Source organism: Myotis lucifugus, unplaced genomic scaffold, assembly GCF_000147115.1.
Source record: "Myotis lucifugus unplaced genomic scaffold, Myoluc2.0 scaffold_1, whole genome shotgun sequence".
Lineage (NCBI taxonomy): Eukaryota > Metazoa > Chordata > Mammalia > Chiroptera > Vespertilionidae > Myotis > Myotis lucifugus.
The window spans coordinates 2,740,750-2,753,793 of NW_005871049.1; the positions used below are offsets into that span (position 1 = coordinate 2,740,750).

Here is a 13,044-nt window from a genome sequence, read left to right on the forward strand (position 1 = left end):
AAATGGTACGAATGAGAGGTGAACCCAGGTCTGCTTAAAGCTAAAGTCTTGCCCTCCACCCTACGGGTCTGCCACCTACTGAAGACGTCCACAGACAGAAAGAAGCTGCTGCTATTGCTTCCCTTTTGGGGGGCGGCGTGGGGGGAGTGGGCGGGGGCGGCATCTGGCAGGGCAACTGTAGAAAGGGAGGGGGGCTAGGAGTCAAGTTACCCAGATTCAGGCATATGCTGCCACCTGGGACCAGCCATTGTCCCACTCTGGGAAGGGAAGACCACCTCACGGGGGTGGGGGGCTGAGCTGGGGCTGTTATGTAACAGGGAAATGTATGTGAAGCCTTTTGCCCAGGACAGGCACAAGGGAGGGACCTCACCGTTCCCCCCTCTAATCCTCTAGGAGTGCACTGACGTGCCTTTCTTTAAAGCGACATCTGCAAACTTATTTTTTCTCCCAATGGTTCGTGCTTACTCTAAAATATGTTTCCGGATATGATGAAGGGATGTCTTCTGAGTGCCTATGTCAACAATTAAAGATTAATCCTTATCCTACACATGGAGAAAATCGAACCGAGAGAGCTGGAGGTTGTGTGTGGCCTCCGGAGAACGTCCCCTAACTGAGTTACATTTGTTCACAGAATTGGAAGTCACAGCGGGGACCCAGCGCAGTGCACGGCACTGCCAAATGCTGCTCAGGAAAGGGTTCTGCACCAAACCAGCAAAGGAGCCTAATTCTGAGACATCTTCAGAGTTTTTCCAAATCTTATTTTAAGGCTTTATTGGTTATCAATTGCTTTCGGCTTTAACAAATCCACCTGAAATAAAATTTCAACCAAAAGATGGACTGAATCTACTTTGCTCAGCATAGAGCTTGAAGCATAACTTCACAATGGCGTGACAGTTTCAGACTACGCCAAGAAGATAAACATGTATGTCACGGACAAGCTTAGATGTTCCAAAATCAAAACAAAAACACAAAACCCTGAAGATGTTCCTCTATGGACAGTTACTCTATGTCCCAAAGAATAACAGAAGAGACTTTGCCCACAAAACCATTGGCTGTCCCGTTATCTATGCCAACAGAAACATGGAGGTAGCCTAGATCAGTGGTTCTCAACCTGTGGGTCGTGGCCTCTTTGGGGGTCAAACAACCCTTTCACAGGAGTCGCCTAAGACCATCAGAAAACACATATATAATTACATATTGTTTTTGTGATTAATCACTATGCTTTAATTATGTTAAATTTGTAACAATGAAAATACATCCTGTATATCAGATATTTACATTATGATTCATAACAGTAGCAAAATTACAGTTATGAAGTAGCAATGAAAATAATTTTATGGTTGGGGGTCACCACAACATGAGGAACTGTATTAAAGGGTCGCGGCATTAGGAAGGTTGAGAACCACTGGCCTAGATGCTGTGTTGATAGAGGATGCAGATCCCATCGATGGGATCCTCTGCAGTCATGAAACATGACCATACAGATTGTGCAGCACCTGCAGCAATGTTTTGTTTACTGATTCCAGAGAAAGAAAAGGAGAGGGAAAGAGAGAGAGAAGTATCCATTGGCTGCCTGCTGCACGCCCCCGACCCAGGCATGTGCCCTACCCAGAACTGAACGGCAACCTCCTGGTGCATGGGGATGATGCTCAACCAACTGAGTGGAGTCACATCGTCCGGGCCCGCAACAATGTTTTTGTTTGGTTTTGGTTTTGGTTTGTTAATCCTCATGAGAGGATATTTTTTCTCCATTGCTTTTCAGAGAGAGTGAAAGGGAGGGTGGGAGAAGAGAGAGAGAGAGAGAAACATTGATGTGAGATCTCACATCAATTGGTTGCCTCCCGCACGCTCTCTGATGGGGGATGGGGAGCAAAACTGCAGTCCAGGTACATGCCCTTGACCGGGAATCGAAGGTGCACCAGCTGATGCTATAACCACTGAACAACACTGGCCAGGGCTGAAGCAATTTTGTTGTTGTTAGGTGGAAATATATACAAGCAAGGGATAAATGGTGTATAATCTGCAGTAATAATTAGCTAAGTGTAATTCTGTCTATGGATAAGAATTGAAATGGATGCTGCCAAAAGTTAAATAATCCTTGTTTTAGAGTGGTGAGATTATCAATAACCTAATTGTGTTAAATCAATATTACATCTTGGTTCTTTTTTTTTTTTTTTTTAAGGAGGATGGGGAAGGGTTGCTGAGTTGGCGTGCCATTTCCAACACTGGAACTAACATCCTCAATAAAGGAGGTGGTCATGTCTCAGGGGCAGCAGCGCTGGGAGAGCTGGTGAGCGTGTCAAGGGGCAAAGAGAAAAGGGTCTACACCTGCCCTGCAAAGAGCAGGTTTGAAAGAACTCTCTCACCGGCACTGAGCAATGCCTCCTGGTGGGGTTAGAATTAGAGAAAGGAGAGAAGCCTGTAGAAATGTGCTGAAGGAGAGGGCTTCTCTGAAAGTGGAGGATTATATCATCACCAGGGTCCCTGGAAGGAAAAGACAGTGGGTCCCAGTGCTCAGAGCTCACCACCCTCTGCTGCCCTAGAGAGACCATCTGGCCTCCCTTCTCTACTCTGAACCACGACTCCTCCTGACAGCCTGAGCCGTGTTCTCACCTCACGTGTAGAGAACTGAGGTTCTGAGGGGCCCACGGCCAGTCCGGGGCCACACAGCAAGCAGGCAGCCGGTCGCTGCGGAAGACTGAATGATTGTGTCCCCACACATTCCTATATTGAAACCTAATCCCCAAGGTGATAGTGTTAGGAGGTGGGGAGTTTGGGATGAGTGCCCTTATTAAAGGGACCCCCTTCGGCCATGTGGGGACACAATGAGAAGACAGCCCTCTATGAACTAGGAAGCAGACTCTCACCACAGCATCTGCCTCCAGGACTGTGAGAAATAAATGTTTGTTTTTTAACAAACAACTGCGAGAAATAAATGTTTTGTTGTTTTCTTGCCACCCAGTTATAGCAGCCTGAATGGACTAAGACAGTGGCCTTCTGATTCCTTGCCCAAAATGTTTCCTCTTCCAAATTCAGGCCTCCCAAAGCCACCATGACACACAGCTTCAGGCAAGGCAGCGGCAACCCCCAAGCACTCGCATCTCTCTGTTCCAAGATGCCTGGACTCAGGGTGCCCTAAAGACTCCTCAACCAGGCCAGAGGAGTGGGGCCTCCTTCCTCATGAGAACACTTCCCAGGAAGCCGATGAAAGTGGGCAGAGGAAGGTGGACCTGGGACCAGGTGGCCCTGACATGGGGCACGTCCACATTGCTGTAGGCTGGACACTGAACTCAAACAGAGGGTGGAGAGGACATGCCCATCCTTCCGTTTCCTCCCTTCTATGGCATCCTGTAAACCCAAGGGAGCCCAGGCCTGGCTCTGTGTGCCCCAAGCATGTCACTGCCTCCATCTCAGACACATTTTTCCCTCTGGACAATAATCTCTGTCTTCCACATTTCATGAGGCTGTTGTGGGGAAGTTTTAAAATTTTTAAGTTATTCTGTAACTTATTAAGTTCACATTTTGTAAGTGCATTATATTCAGAGAGAAATACAGATTTCAATACTGCCTCAGATAAACCCAAATTTATCAATCCTATATAATAAAAGCCTAATATGCAAATTGTCCCCTCAGGCGGTTGTTCGACCGGGAGTTCGATCATTTGCTATGACATGTACTGACCACCAGGGGGCAGCACGAAACATGGCGGGTGTTGGCAACAAGGCGCTGGCAGTGGGCATCAGTGAAGGCACTGCTGGCTCCAATGAGCCCCAAGACAGTGGGACTGTGGTGGGATGGTGGAGCAGGTGAGCGGGCAGCACCAGGCCAAGGCAGGTTCGAGTGGGGACCCGATCACCCCACAGAGGGTGACCAGTGGTGGCGGGGGGCAGAGTTGCTGCCCAGCTCCCAGGCACTGAGGGAGCAGGGTGGGGGGGTGTGCCCCACCCCCACCCTGACCAATTGTCCCGCAGATGGTGACCAGCGGTGGTGCCCCCCCACCCCCGGAATTATTTTCTTTTCAGTGGGCATGAATCCGTGCACCGGGCCACTAGTATATACATATATATCTACAGAACAAAAACTGACAACTTACTGCCTGTCTCATTAGATCAAAAAACCTTTACCTGGATTTTAAGACATCAGGTAGGAATTCCTCCAGAATGTGGCTCCAACTTGTTGCCCAAGCCCCTCTCTCATTATTCCTTGGATGGTCATCTACCAGCCCCATGTCCTCTCCTCCTTCTAATAACAGCACTCCAAGTTGTCCTCTAGGACCATTCTCCACTCCCAGTCCTTTCAGCACTAGTAAGGTTCACACGTGACACAGGAACCCCGCCCGCAAGCCTGGCAGATCAGAGGCTGCCCCCCTGTCCTCAGTGGCCAGTACAGGTCATCCATATTGAACCTCAGAGTGAATCACGGGGCTTCCACCAGGGCTGTTGGGAAAGAGAAACTCTAGCTGCTGGCAGCTACCCTGCCACTTCCTGGGAGAGTAAGGGCATCTTGAGAAATATGGAGCCAGTACAGAGAAACACAAAGTCAAGGTGCCTCTAGCTGTGCCTGAGCAGCATTTCCCTGGACTTCTCAGCTACTCAAGCTAATAAATTCCCTTTTAATTTAAGCCAGTCTGAGTTAGGGTTCTGTCACATTGCTATTTGAAGGAACGAGGACTCAAAGGCATCTGGAGAGGCTGACTCTCATGAGATGATACTAGTGAGGGTAAAACGGACATTCTGCTCTGGGGACCATGACCCTAACTGTACATGCACTGGCGGGGGACTTGGAGGCCATGGTGAGATATGGCCACTGAGAAAGCCAAGGGGCCTATGGCTGATGGGGGTGCAGAGAGGAGCGGGAGCAAAGCTGCCTGTGCACACCTAATGTGTATAGGGCCCCATACATGGTTTCGGGATCCCCTTGGTCCTCAGAGTGACTGGGCCAGTTGTCTCCAGTCTGAGCAGCCTCTTCCACTTGCTGCAGTGTGGTGAATAAGTATTACTGTCCCCCTGCCTGATGTAGGGGAAGGTGGAAAGCAGGGCCTTAGAGTGCTATTCCCAGCGTGGAGGCCACTCTAGCTAGTCACTATGGGATCAGAACAGCATCTGCTTAAGGGTTAAAGACCATAAACTGCAGAGCATGAGATTGGGCCAGAGAGAATCCCAAGCACAGCAACCTTGCCTTTGACTATGGCTGGAGGCAGAGCTGGAGAGTGGACCCTGAGGGGAACAGAAATTGTTTGGCTGAAGAGTGTTCCCAGAGCATGGAGCTTGGGAAACACTGCAGTGGAAGGGGGTTTGGTTATGAAAATGGTGGCAGGTCAATGGATACTGCTCTGTCCTCCTCTGGAGTAATAACACTTTATGGCATTCACTGAACACCTAGCCATTCTCAGTCTTCTTTCCTTGAAAAGCCACAACATGCCCAGCCTCAGGGGATGAATCAAGATTGGCCAACTCCATCACCCTTGCCAGTGACAGGATAATGGTGATCATGGGCCCTGGCTCTGGCTATAAGGGAAGTCTGCTGGCTATGAGGAAAGTCTGCCAAGAGGCGCTGGGAATCTCCCCCATGACTCAAATGCAAGAGAAAGCCTATCAAGAAGATGACTCTTTTTCCTGCCTCCTTCCCTTCTACCTTGGCTACTCTTGTGTGAAGACTCATGCTTAGAATTGCAGCACCCATCGTGGTCAGGTCACTAAACTAACCCAAACTCCTGAATGACTTCCAGGCTTCTCTGGTTACGCAAACTAATTCAATGATTGTATTGCTTAAGGGACCACACTCAGGTATTGTTACTCATCATCAAAAGCACACTTACTGACCAACACTTTCTTCCATGTTATCTTCTTTGCTTGTCACTACCCAGGCCGTCGTGACCAGCATACTGGGAAGAGGAAGTTGAGACTTAGGAAATTGAAGAGGTTAGATGACAGAGTAAATAAAATGGTGGGACTGAAACCCTTCTCTGCCTGCCAGTATACATTCATTCAGTTCAGGTTCTCCAGCTTCAGGAGCAATGCCATGCATCTTCAAAGCCAATATGTAGGATTTGAAGATGGTGGCCTGGTAAACACCTGTACTCGCCACCTCCCACAACCACATCAAAATTACAAGTAAAATACAGAGCAACCATCATCCAGAACCACTGGAAGCTGGTTGAATGGAAGTCCTACAACCAGAGAAGTAAAGAAGAAAGCACACTAAGACTGGTAGGAGGTGCAGAGACACGGAACGGGCTGGTCTGGCACCTACGTGTGCTGCTTTTTCAATTGGGAAGGAGATTGTCTCTGCGGAGGCCTCTTAGAGGAGCAGGATGTCCCAACCCCACACCAAACCCCCATCCCAGGATCCTAGAGCTGGGAAAAGAAGTCCCTATGGGCAGTAAGAACTACGGGCTTGAACAACCTCTGCGGATTGGGGCTCCGGGACACAGAGGCTGTTGGAGACCCAGCTGTTACTCTTAAAAGGCCGGCACCATGAACTGAACTTACAAGGTCCCGCTTCCTCTGAGCCCCAGCACCAGAGCAAGGTTCTGGGGAACACAGACACATACAAGGAGGAATTGGATTGTCAGGCATCGGGGCAGGAACTCAGGAGCGGCTTTCTCCCAGATTGAGGTGCTCTCAGGGATCATTGTTCCTGTGCTGGGGCCTCCCCAGTGGCAGGACTGACTGGCAGCCATTTCTGTTTGCTCCACCCTAGTGATTCCCTAATACCCTGCCTCATCCAATTTACAAATCCACCCAAGCTGTGTGTAGCAGCTTTTGCATATGAATGGCCTGTCCTAGTTCAGGCTAACATCTCTCAAACAAGCTGCAGCTGGGTCAGGGAGCCCCAAACCTATCAATAAAAGGCCCAAGACCCAGCACCAGCACCAGCCTGCCTTGCTTCATAGCTGGGCCTCACCTGGGCACTTCCAAACCTGATAAAGAGGAGGAATCTGCAGATCTCTCTGTAGCTCCTGCTGGGTGGCCCCAGGCAGAGGCTGACTTTGCAGCTCTCTGGAGACCCAAGAGCCAGTGTACCTAGTGGTCAGTATCAGATCATACCAGATTACAATTCTACACATCCATAAGTGACACAGCCAAGGGGCAGACTCAGTGAGCACTAAAGCCCCATTGAAGCAAGTCCTACTCCATAGGGGTGTCTCCTGCACAGCAGCTTTCCCACTGTAGTTGCAGCTGGTCCTCACAGTCAATTGGCCTGGAGGTCAATTCCTCCCAGTGATACCAACAGCAATCAAGTCTCAACTACAACAAGACTGTGCTCACAGCCCACAAAGGGGTGCACCTGGAGCTCCCATCTCAGGTGACTGGGGAGGCTGAGCCACTGGGTCCTATAGAACACCTATTACACAAGGCCACTCTATCAACTCAAGGAGACACAGTAGCTCTACTACATAGAAACAAACGCAGGGAAGCAGCCAAAATGCAGAGACAAAGAAACATGTCACAAATGAAAGAAATGGAAGAAAGCAAACTACTGGATATAGAGTTCAAAAAAACCAGTTGTAAGTTTACTCAAGAATCTTCTAGAAACCTCCAAAAAAATGGAAAAGGACCAGTCAGAAATTAAGCATACACTGACTGAAATAAAGAATAATATACAGGGATTCAACAGTGGAGTAGAGGATTCTGAGAATCAAATCAATGATTTGCAATATGAAGAAGCAAAAAACACCCAACCAGAAGAGCAAAATGAAAAAAAGAATCCAAAAATATGAAGATAGTGTAAGGAGCCTCTGGGACAACTTCAAGCATACCAACATTCACATTATGGGGGTGCCAAAAGAAGAGAAAGAGCAAGATATTGAAAACCTATTTGAAGAAATAATGACAGAAAACTTCCCCTACCTGGTGGAAGAAACAGACTTACAAATCCAGGAAGCACAGAGAGTCCCAAACAAGAGGAACCCAAGGGGACCACACCAATACACATCATAAGTAAAATGCCATGGGCTAAAGACAAAGAGAAAATCTTAAAAGCAACAAGAGAAAAGCAGTTAGTTACCTACAAGGGAATGCCCATACAACTGTCAGTTGATTTCTCAACAGAAATTATGCAGGCAAGAAGGGAGTGGCAAGAAATATTCAAAGTGAGGAATAGCAAGGACCTACAACCAAGATTACTCTACCCAGCAAAGCTATTATTTAGAATTGAAGGTCAGATAAGAGCCTCACAGACAAGAAAAGGCTAAAGGAGTTCATCATCACCAAACCAGAATTATATGAAATGTTGAAGGGTATTCTATAAGAAGTAGAAGAAAAAGATAAAAAATATGAACACCAAAATGGCAACAACTACATACCTATCAACAATTGAATCTAAAAATCAAAATAAACAAGAAATCTAATGAACAGAATAAATTAATGAATAAAATAGAATCAGAGGCATGGAAATGGAACAGACTGATGATTCTCAGAGGGAAGGGGGGTGGGGGGCAGGAAGAGATTAAACAAACATATGCATATATGCATTACCTATGGACACTGACAATAGGATGGCCAAGGCCTGTGGCAGGGCCGGGAACTGGGTGGAGGGGGGAGAGGGGGAAAAAAGAGGAACATCTGTAATACTGTACTCTCAACAATAAAGATTTTTTTAAAAGCCAATATGTAAAAGTCCAATTTAACAATTAAAAAATGTTTGTGAAAGGAATACCCTGACAGTTGGCTCAATCTAATCATGCTGCTATTATTATGAAGCTCTCCCAAACTGCCCCCCCCCCCCCCCAAAAAAAGAGCAGAGAAAGTGAGCATGCCAGGAAGTATTGGACAGGAACTTTTTCAGTTTGGGAGCCAGGAAATGTCAAGGGCACAAATGCAGTTATCCATCCCTAGCCATGGGACTGAAAACTGAGCCTCTTTATTAAAATGTACACCCCAGAGCAGACCTGACAAGTGGCAGACTGCTACAGAGACTGAAAAAGCTACAGCTGATTCTGGGTTTTACGGTAACAACCAATATATCTAGTTGATGGTAGGGAAGGAAAGTGCTTGAATTTTACCCTTAGTCTCTGGGTTTTTCTTGTTTTCAAACTGACTGGTCTGGACAATGGAAGACCAATAGCCAACAATAAGTCCACTGTAAGCTGGAAATGACTTCTGAATACAAGTAAATGTTTCTTTCATTCTCGAATTAAACTTTTTACTGTAGTAGAATTCAAGCTTTTGTAATATTGTAACTATAGGTATAACTATTGGGGGTTGATTACTTAGGCAGCCTATTTAAAGCACCTTAAAAACAGATATCAGATGCTTGTTTTGCATTTATATTTTTGGATCATACTAAAGATACTATTGTTAATGATTCTTGCTCAAAAATCCTGTTTTTATGTACTGAAAACCGTTTCTCTTATTTTGTAGCATGGAAGGATAATCACAAGTTAACATGAATATTCCCTTATTGTAGCTTCTGGATCTACATTGTCAGGCACACCAGCCAGTCCCAAATAAGTTATTTCATAGTTCTGTTCCCAAGGGAACAAACACAGTGGGCCCCATATCAACAGTGGCTTTTGTTGGCTTATTTAAAATAAATTTTTTCTGACTTTAAAGTGGCGTGTGGTTGGTAAGGATTTCTCTTCTTTAATTTGGATGTGGTTTCTGCTTCCAAAACTCTGAAAACAAACTTGTTGGTAAAAGGACAACCTGCAGGCACTCTCACATACACGGCTACTTCAGCTCAAGCTTAAAAGAGGCTTCACTGAAAACAAACTAGAACTGAAAAACATGTTCAAGTACAAATGTTCTTTCCTGAAGCTATTTTCAGTTCATTTGTCTTTTATATCTAATAGTTCAAAAAATATCTTCCCATCTATTTAAAGCCAATTACCAGCTCACCATTATGTGCCTCCCACAGCCCCTTCATCTCTGCCAGGGACCTCAGGGTCACCAGCCAGGGTGTGCACATTCCCCAGGCAGTGACATCTGGGAGAAGAATGGGTAGAAGCAGAAACAGCTTGGCCCTGGGAGACAGACACCTTTCACAGGGGCCACTCAAACAGCCAGAAGCTCAACCCTAAGTGCATTCACACCGTGGCATCTCTGCTGCTCCATTGGGATGGAAAAACTGGCCAGTGAGTACTCCGAGCACATGCCCCGCAGATACCAAGTTTAGTTAGTTAATTGTAGGATGTGCTGAGATGTGTACATGCTAATCTCAGATTGCTGAGCTGTACAGCAAATCTGAAGTGGAAATCCCAGGATTCCAAAATGTTCCCTTTGCCTTTCTAGTGGGGGGGGGGGGGGGGGAGAGAGAGAGAGAGAGAGAGAACTTTGGTTTGCTCCGCGCCGCAGGAAGCCACTGCTCTCCCTGCTGACCCTCCAAATTCAGGACTCGAGGATCCATCCACACTCCTCAGACGTGGCTGCTTTCCCAGGACCCCCCACCCCCATTAGAATAAACACAATTTACAAGTTCTTCGCAAAAGGTTCTCCTGGGATTTCTGATTTACTCCATCCGGGCTTGTGGTTTATTTTTATACTCAGAGGGGTCTCCTATCCAAAAGAATAGCCACAGTTCTAGCACTGACAGGTAGAAACTTTACTGACCTTTCATAAATCAGTTCAACACTCTGGTCTCTAGGGATTTGCCAAAAGATAATGGGCTGCAATTATGAAACCATCACCAGGAGTTGCCAAGCAGAACCCTGGAGAGATTTCTGAAGTCTGCAGCCACTTTCCAAGACAAAAGAGGAAATCATTTCATGAAGCAGCAATGTTGCCTAAATCCAAGCAAGAAGAGATGTAATGCTGGCTTAAATTAAAGTGCTAAGAAATAGGTGTGGTGAACTAGGAGGTGTGGTGCAGTCTTCTCCCATTCCCCCAAAGATTCCAAATTCACTCAATGATGGATAGACCGCTGAATACCTTACTTAAAGATCACAGCTCTGCACAGTTCCGGGGACTGGTAGTAACAGACCTGTCCTTCCTCTCCTCTACCCTGAAACATGTGCTTTTCATACTACAACTGAAGATGCCCCTTTGGGCAGGGCACTTGGGAGCCACCTTTCCCAGGAGGAAGAGGATGGCTGGAGCAGGGAGGTCGCAGGAGGCAAGCTGGGCTCAGCCAGGGAAGCTCTTCCAGTGGTTCTCAACCTTCCTAATGCCGAGACCTTTTAATACAGTTCCTCATGTTGTGGTGACCCCCAACCATAAAATTATTTTCATTGCTACTTCATAACTGTAATTTTGCTACTGTTCTGAATCGTAATGTAAATATCTGATATGCAGGATGTATTTTCATTGTTCGTGACCCACAGGTTGAGAACCGCTCGTAGCCTCTCTAGTTCCATGGGGAGAGGCACTGCTGCACAAAAGCTGGGGGAGGGCTTTGAGGACCCAAATGTGGCTCCTGCTTTGAAGGCACAATGCAGCAACTGTAATAGAAGTGTCGAGTCTTACAGGCTTTCAAGAAAACTCAGATGTATTTGCATCGCCCAGGTGGCAGCCTGAAATTGGCACCCAGTTTTCTGGCCCAGACTGTTTCTCTTCCCCTCACTCTACGGGTCTCATGTGGGCATCCCTGCAGGTCTCAGTGGCACGGAGTGCGCGATCAGCTGCAGCAGCTCCAGAGCACAGCATCTCCAGGATGGAGCTGCCTCAAAACAAATTTTTCTGGGGGGTGCAGGGTGCACAGGCCGGGCTGACCAGATCCCTTCAAGGTCCCAGCCCTAGGGTCTGTCAGAGGCTTTCCTCCACCGTGGCCGCCTGCCTGCTGGGGGTCCCACGCCCCTCCAGGTACACCAGCGTTGGGAAAAGCAGCTGCTACGGAACAGCAGCTGCTGCCAATGATGAGAATCACCCTCCAGACACTTCCCCTTGAGCCTCTTCATTATGCCGGCACAGATGAGTAGCCCTGCGTCCACCTGAGGCGGGAAGCAACCGGTCAGAGCGCACACACTCGTGGATCCTCTCTCTCCCTCTACTCGTCCCAAAACGGCCCTTCTAACCCACTTTTCCCACGGCCGCTAGCCCTGGAACGCGACCTTGAGGCTGGAATGGGGACAGCAGGACCCCTTTGGGGCCGGCACTTTGCTTTGCCAACCTCAGCCCCTCGCGCAGGCCACCAGGGTGGACTCGCGTGCACAGAACTAGCGAGCGAACCCTCTTCGGGGAGACGGCCACACTGCCCGGGGCTCCCAGTGCACGGACACTCCCCCAAGCCCCATGCACACCCTTCCTGGGATAGCCCCCAATGCTCCTCACCTCGCGCAGCAGGCGCTCCAGGTGCGGCTCCGCCCAGGTAGACAGGGCGCCTGGGGGCCCGGTGCGCCGCAGCAGCTCCCGCTCCTCCTCGAGCGCTGCCACCCGGCCCTGCAGCGCCGACGCCTGGACGCCCAGCAGCAGACAGGCGGCCGCTGAGCCCACGGAGAGCAGCAGGCACAGCGCACTCACCGCCCAGGCTCCCACCGCCATCGCCGGGCGACCCCCGCCGCCGCCAGCCGGGCCGCCCTTCCGCGTGCTGCCGCCGCCGTCGCGCTCGCCCGGGCTCATGGCGCGATCTTGGCGGGTGCTGTCCGAGGGGGCTGTGCAGAACTGGGGTTGAAGACTGAGCGCGCCGGGAGCAGGCAGAGAACCCGAGGCACGAGGTCGGCCGGGCGCAGGGCTTGGCCTCCAGGCAGCAGCCGATCGCGACGCACGCCCCCTTCCCCTCCGCCGGCAACTCCACAACAGCCACTTTGGGCAGTTTCCTCTATGCAGATAGACTCTGCCAGAAAAGGAGCCGGGACCCACCCAGGGGAGGAGCGGCCCGGCCAGCCCTGCGCGGCTAGGGGGCGGGAGCGGGAAGGGAGCTGGCTCCTCCGAGCCCCCCGCGCGTGCCTGGCGGACCCTGCGTGCAGCGCGCACCTCCGCCCTCAGCTGTCCCGGGCGCCGGGCTGCACCCACTCCCGCGCGGGCACCTCTGCGACCCCCCAGTATGAGTTCCCACTGCGATCCCAAGATGTCTGAGATGCGCCCAGAGACTCAGAGCGTCTTCTGCAGCTCACCCCTGGCTGGAGCATTATTCATGCCTGGCGAATATTCCCTAAACTTGTGTATT

At 49.2% G+C, this 13,044-nt stretch overlaps 1 protein-coding gene across 5 annotated transcripts in view; it reads right to left on the reverse strand.

The window, feature by feature from the left end:
- Positions 1 to 12,733, reverse strand: part of COL23A1 (collagen type XXIII alpha 1 chain) — a 254,521-nt gene extending 241,788 nt beyond the window's left edge. For 3 of the 5 annotated variants that reach the window (XM_023754023.1, XM_023754035.1, XM_023754033.1), the window contains exon 1: positions 12,210 to 12,732. In XM_023754023.1, coding sequence (XP_023609791.1) covers positions 12,210 to 12,497 — 288 coding nt within the window. In that variant the 5' untranslated portion in view covers positions 12,498 to 12,732. Of the gene's footprint in view, positions 1 to 12,209 lie in introns of all 5 variants that reach the window. The other 2 variants (XM_023754032.1, XM_014454801.2) reach the window with 2 other exon arrangements.
- Positions 12,734 to 13,044: the final 311 nt, after the last annotated feature.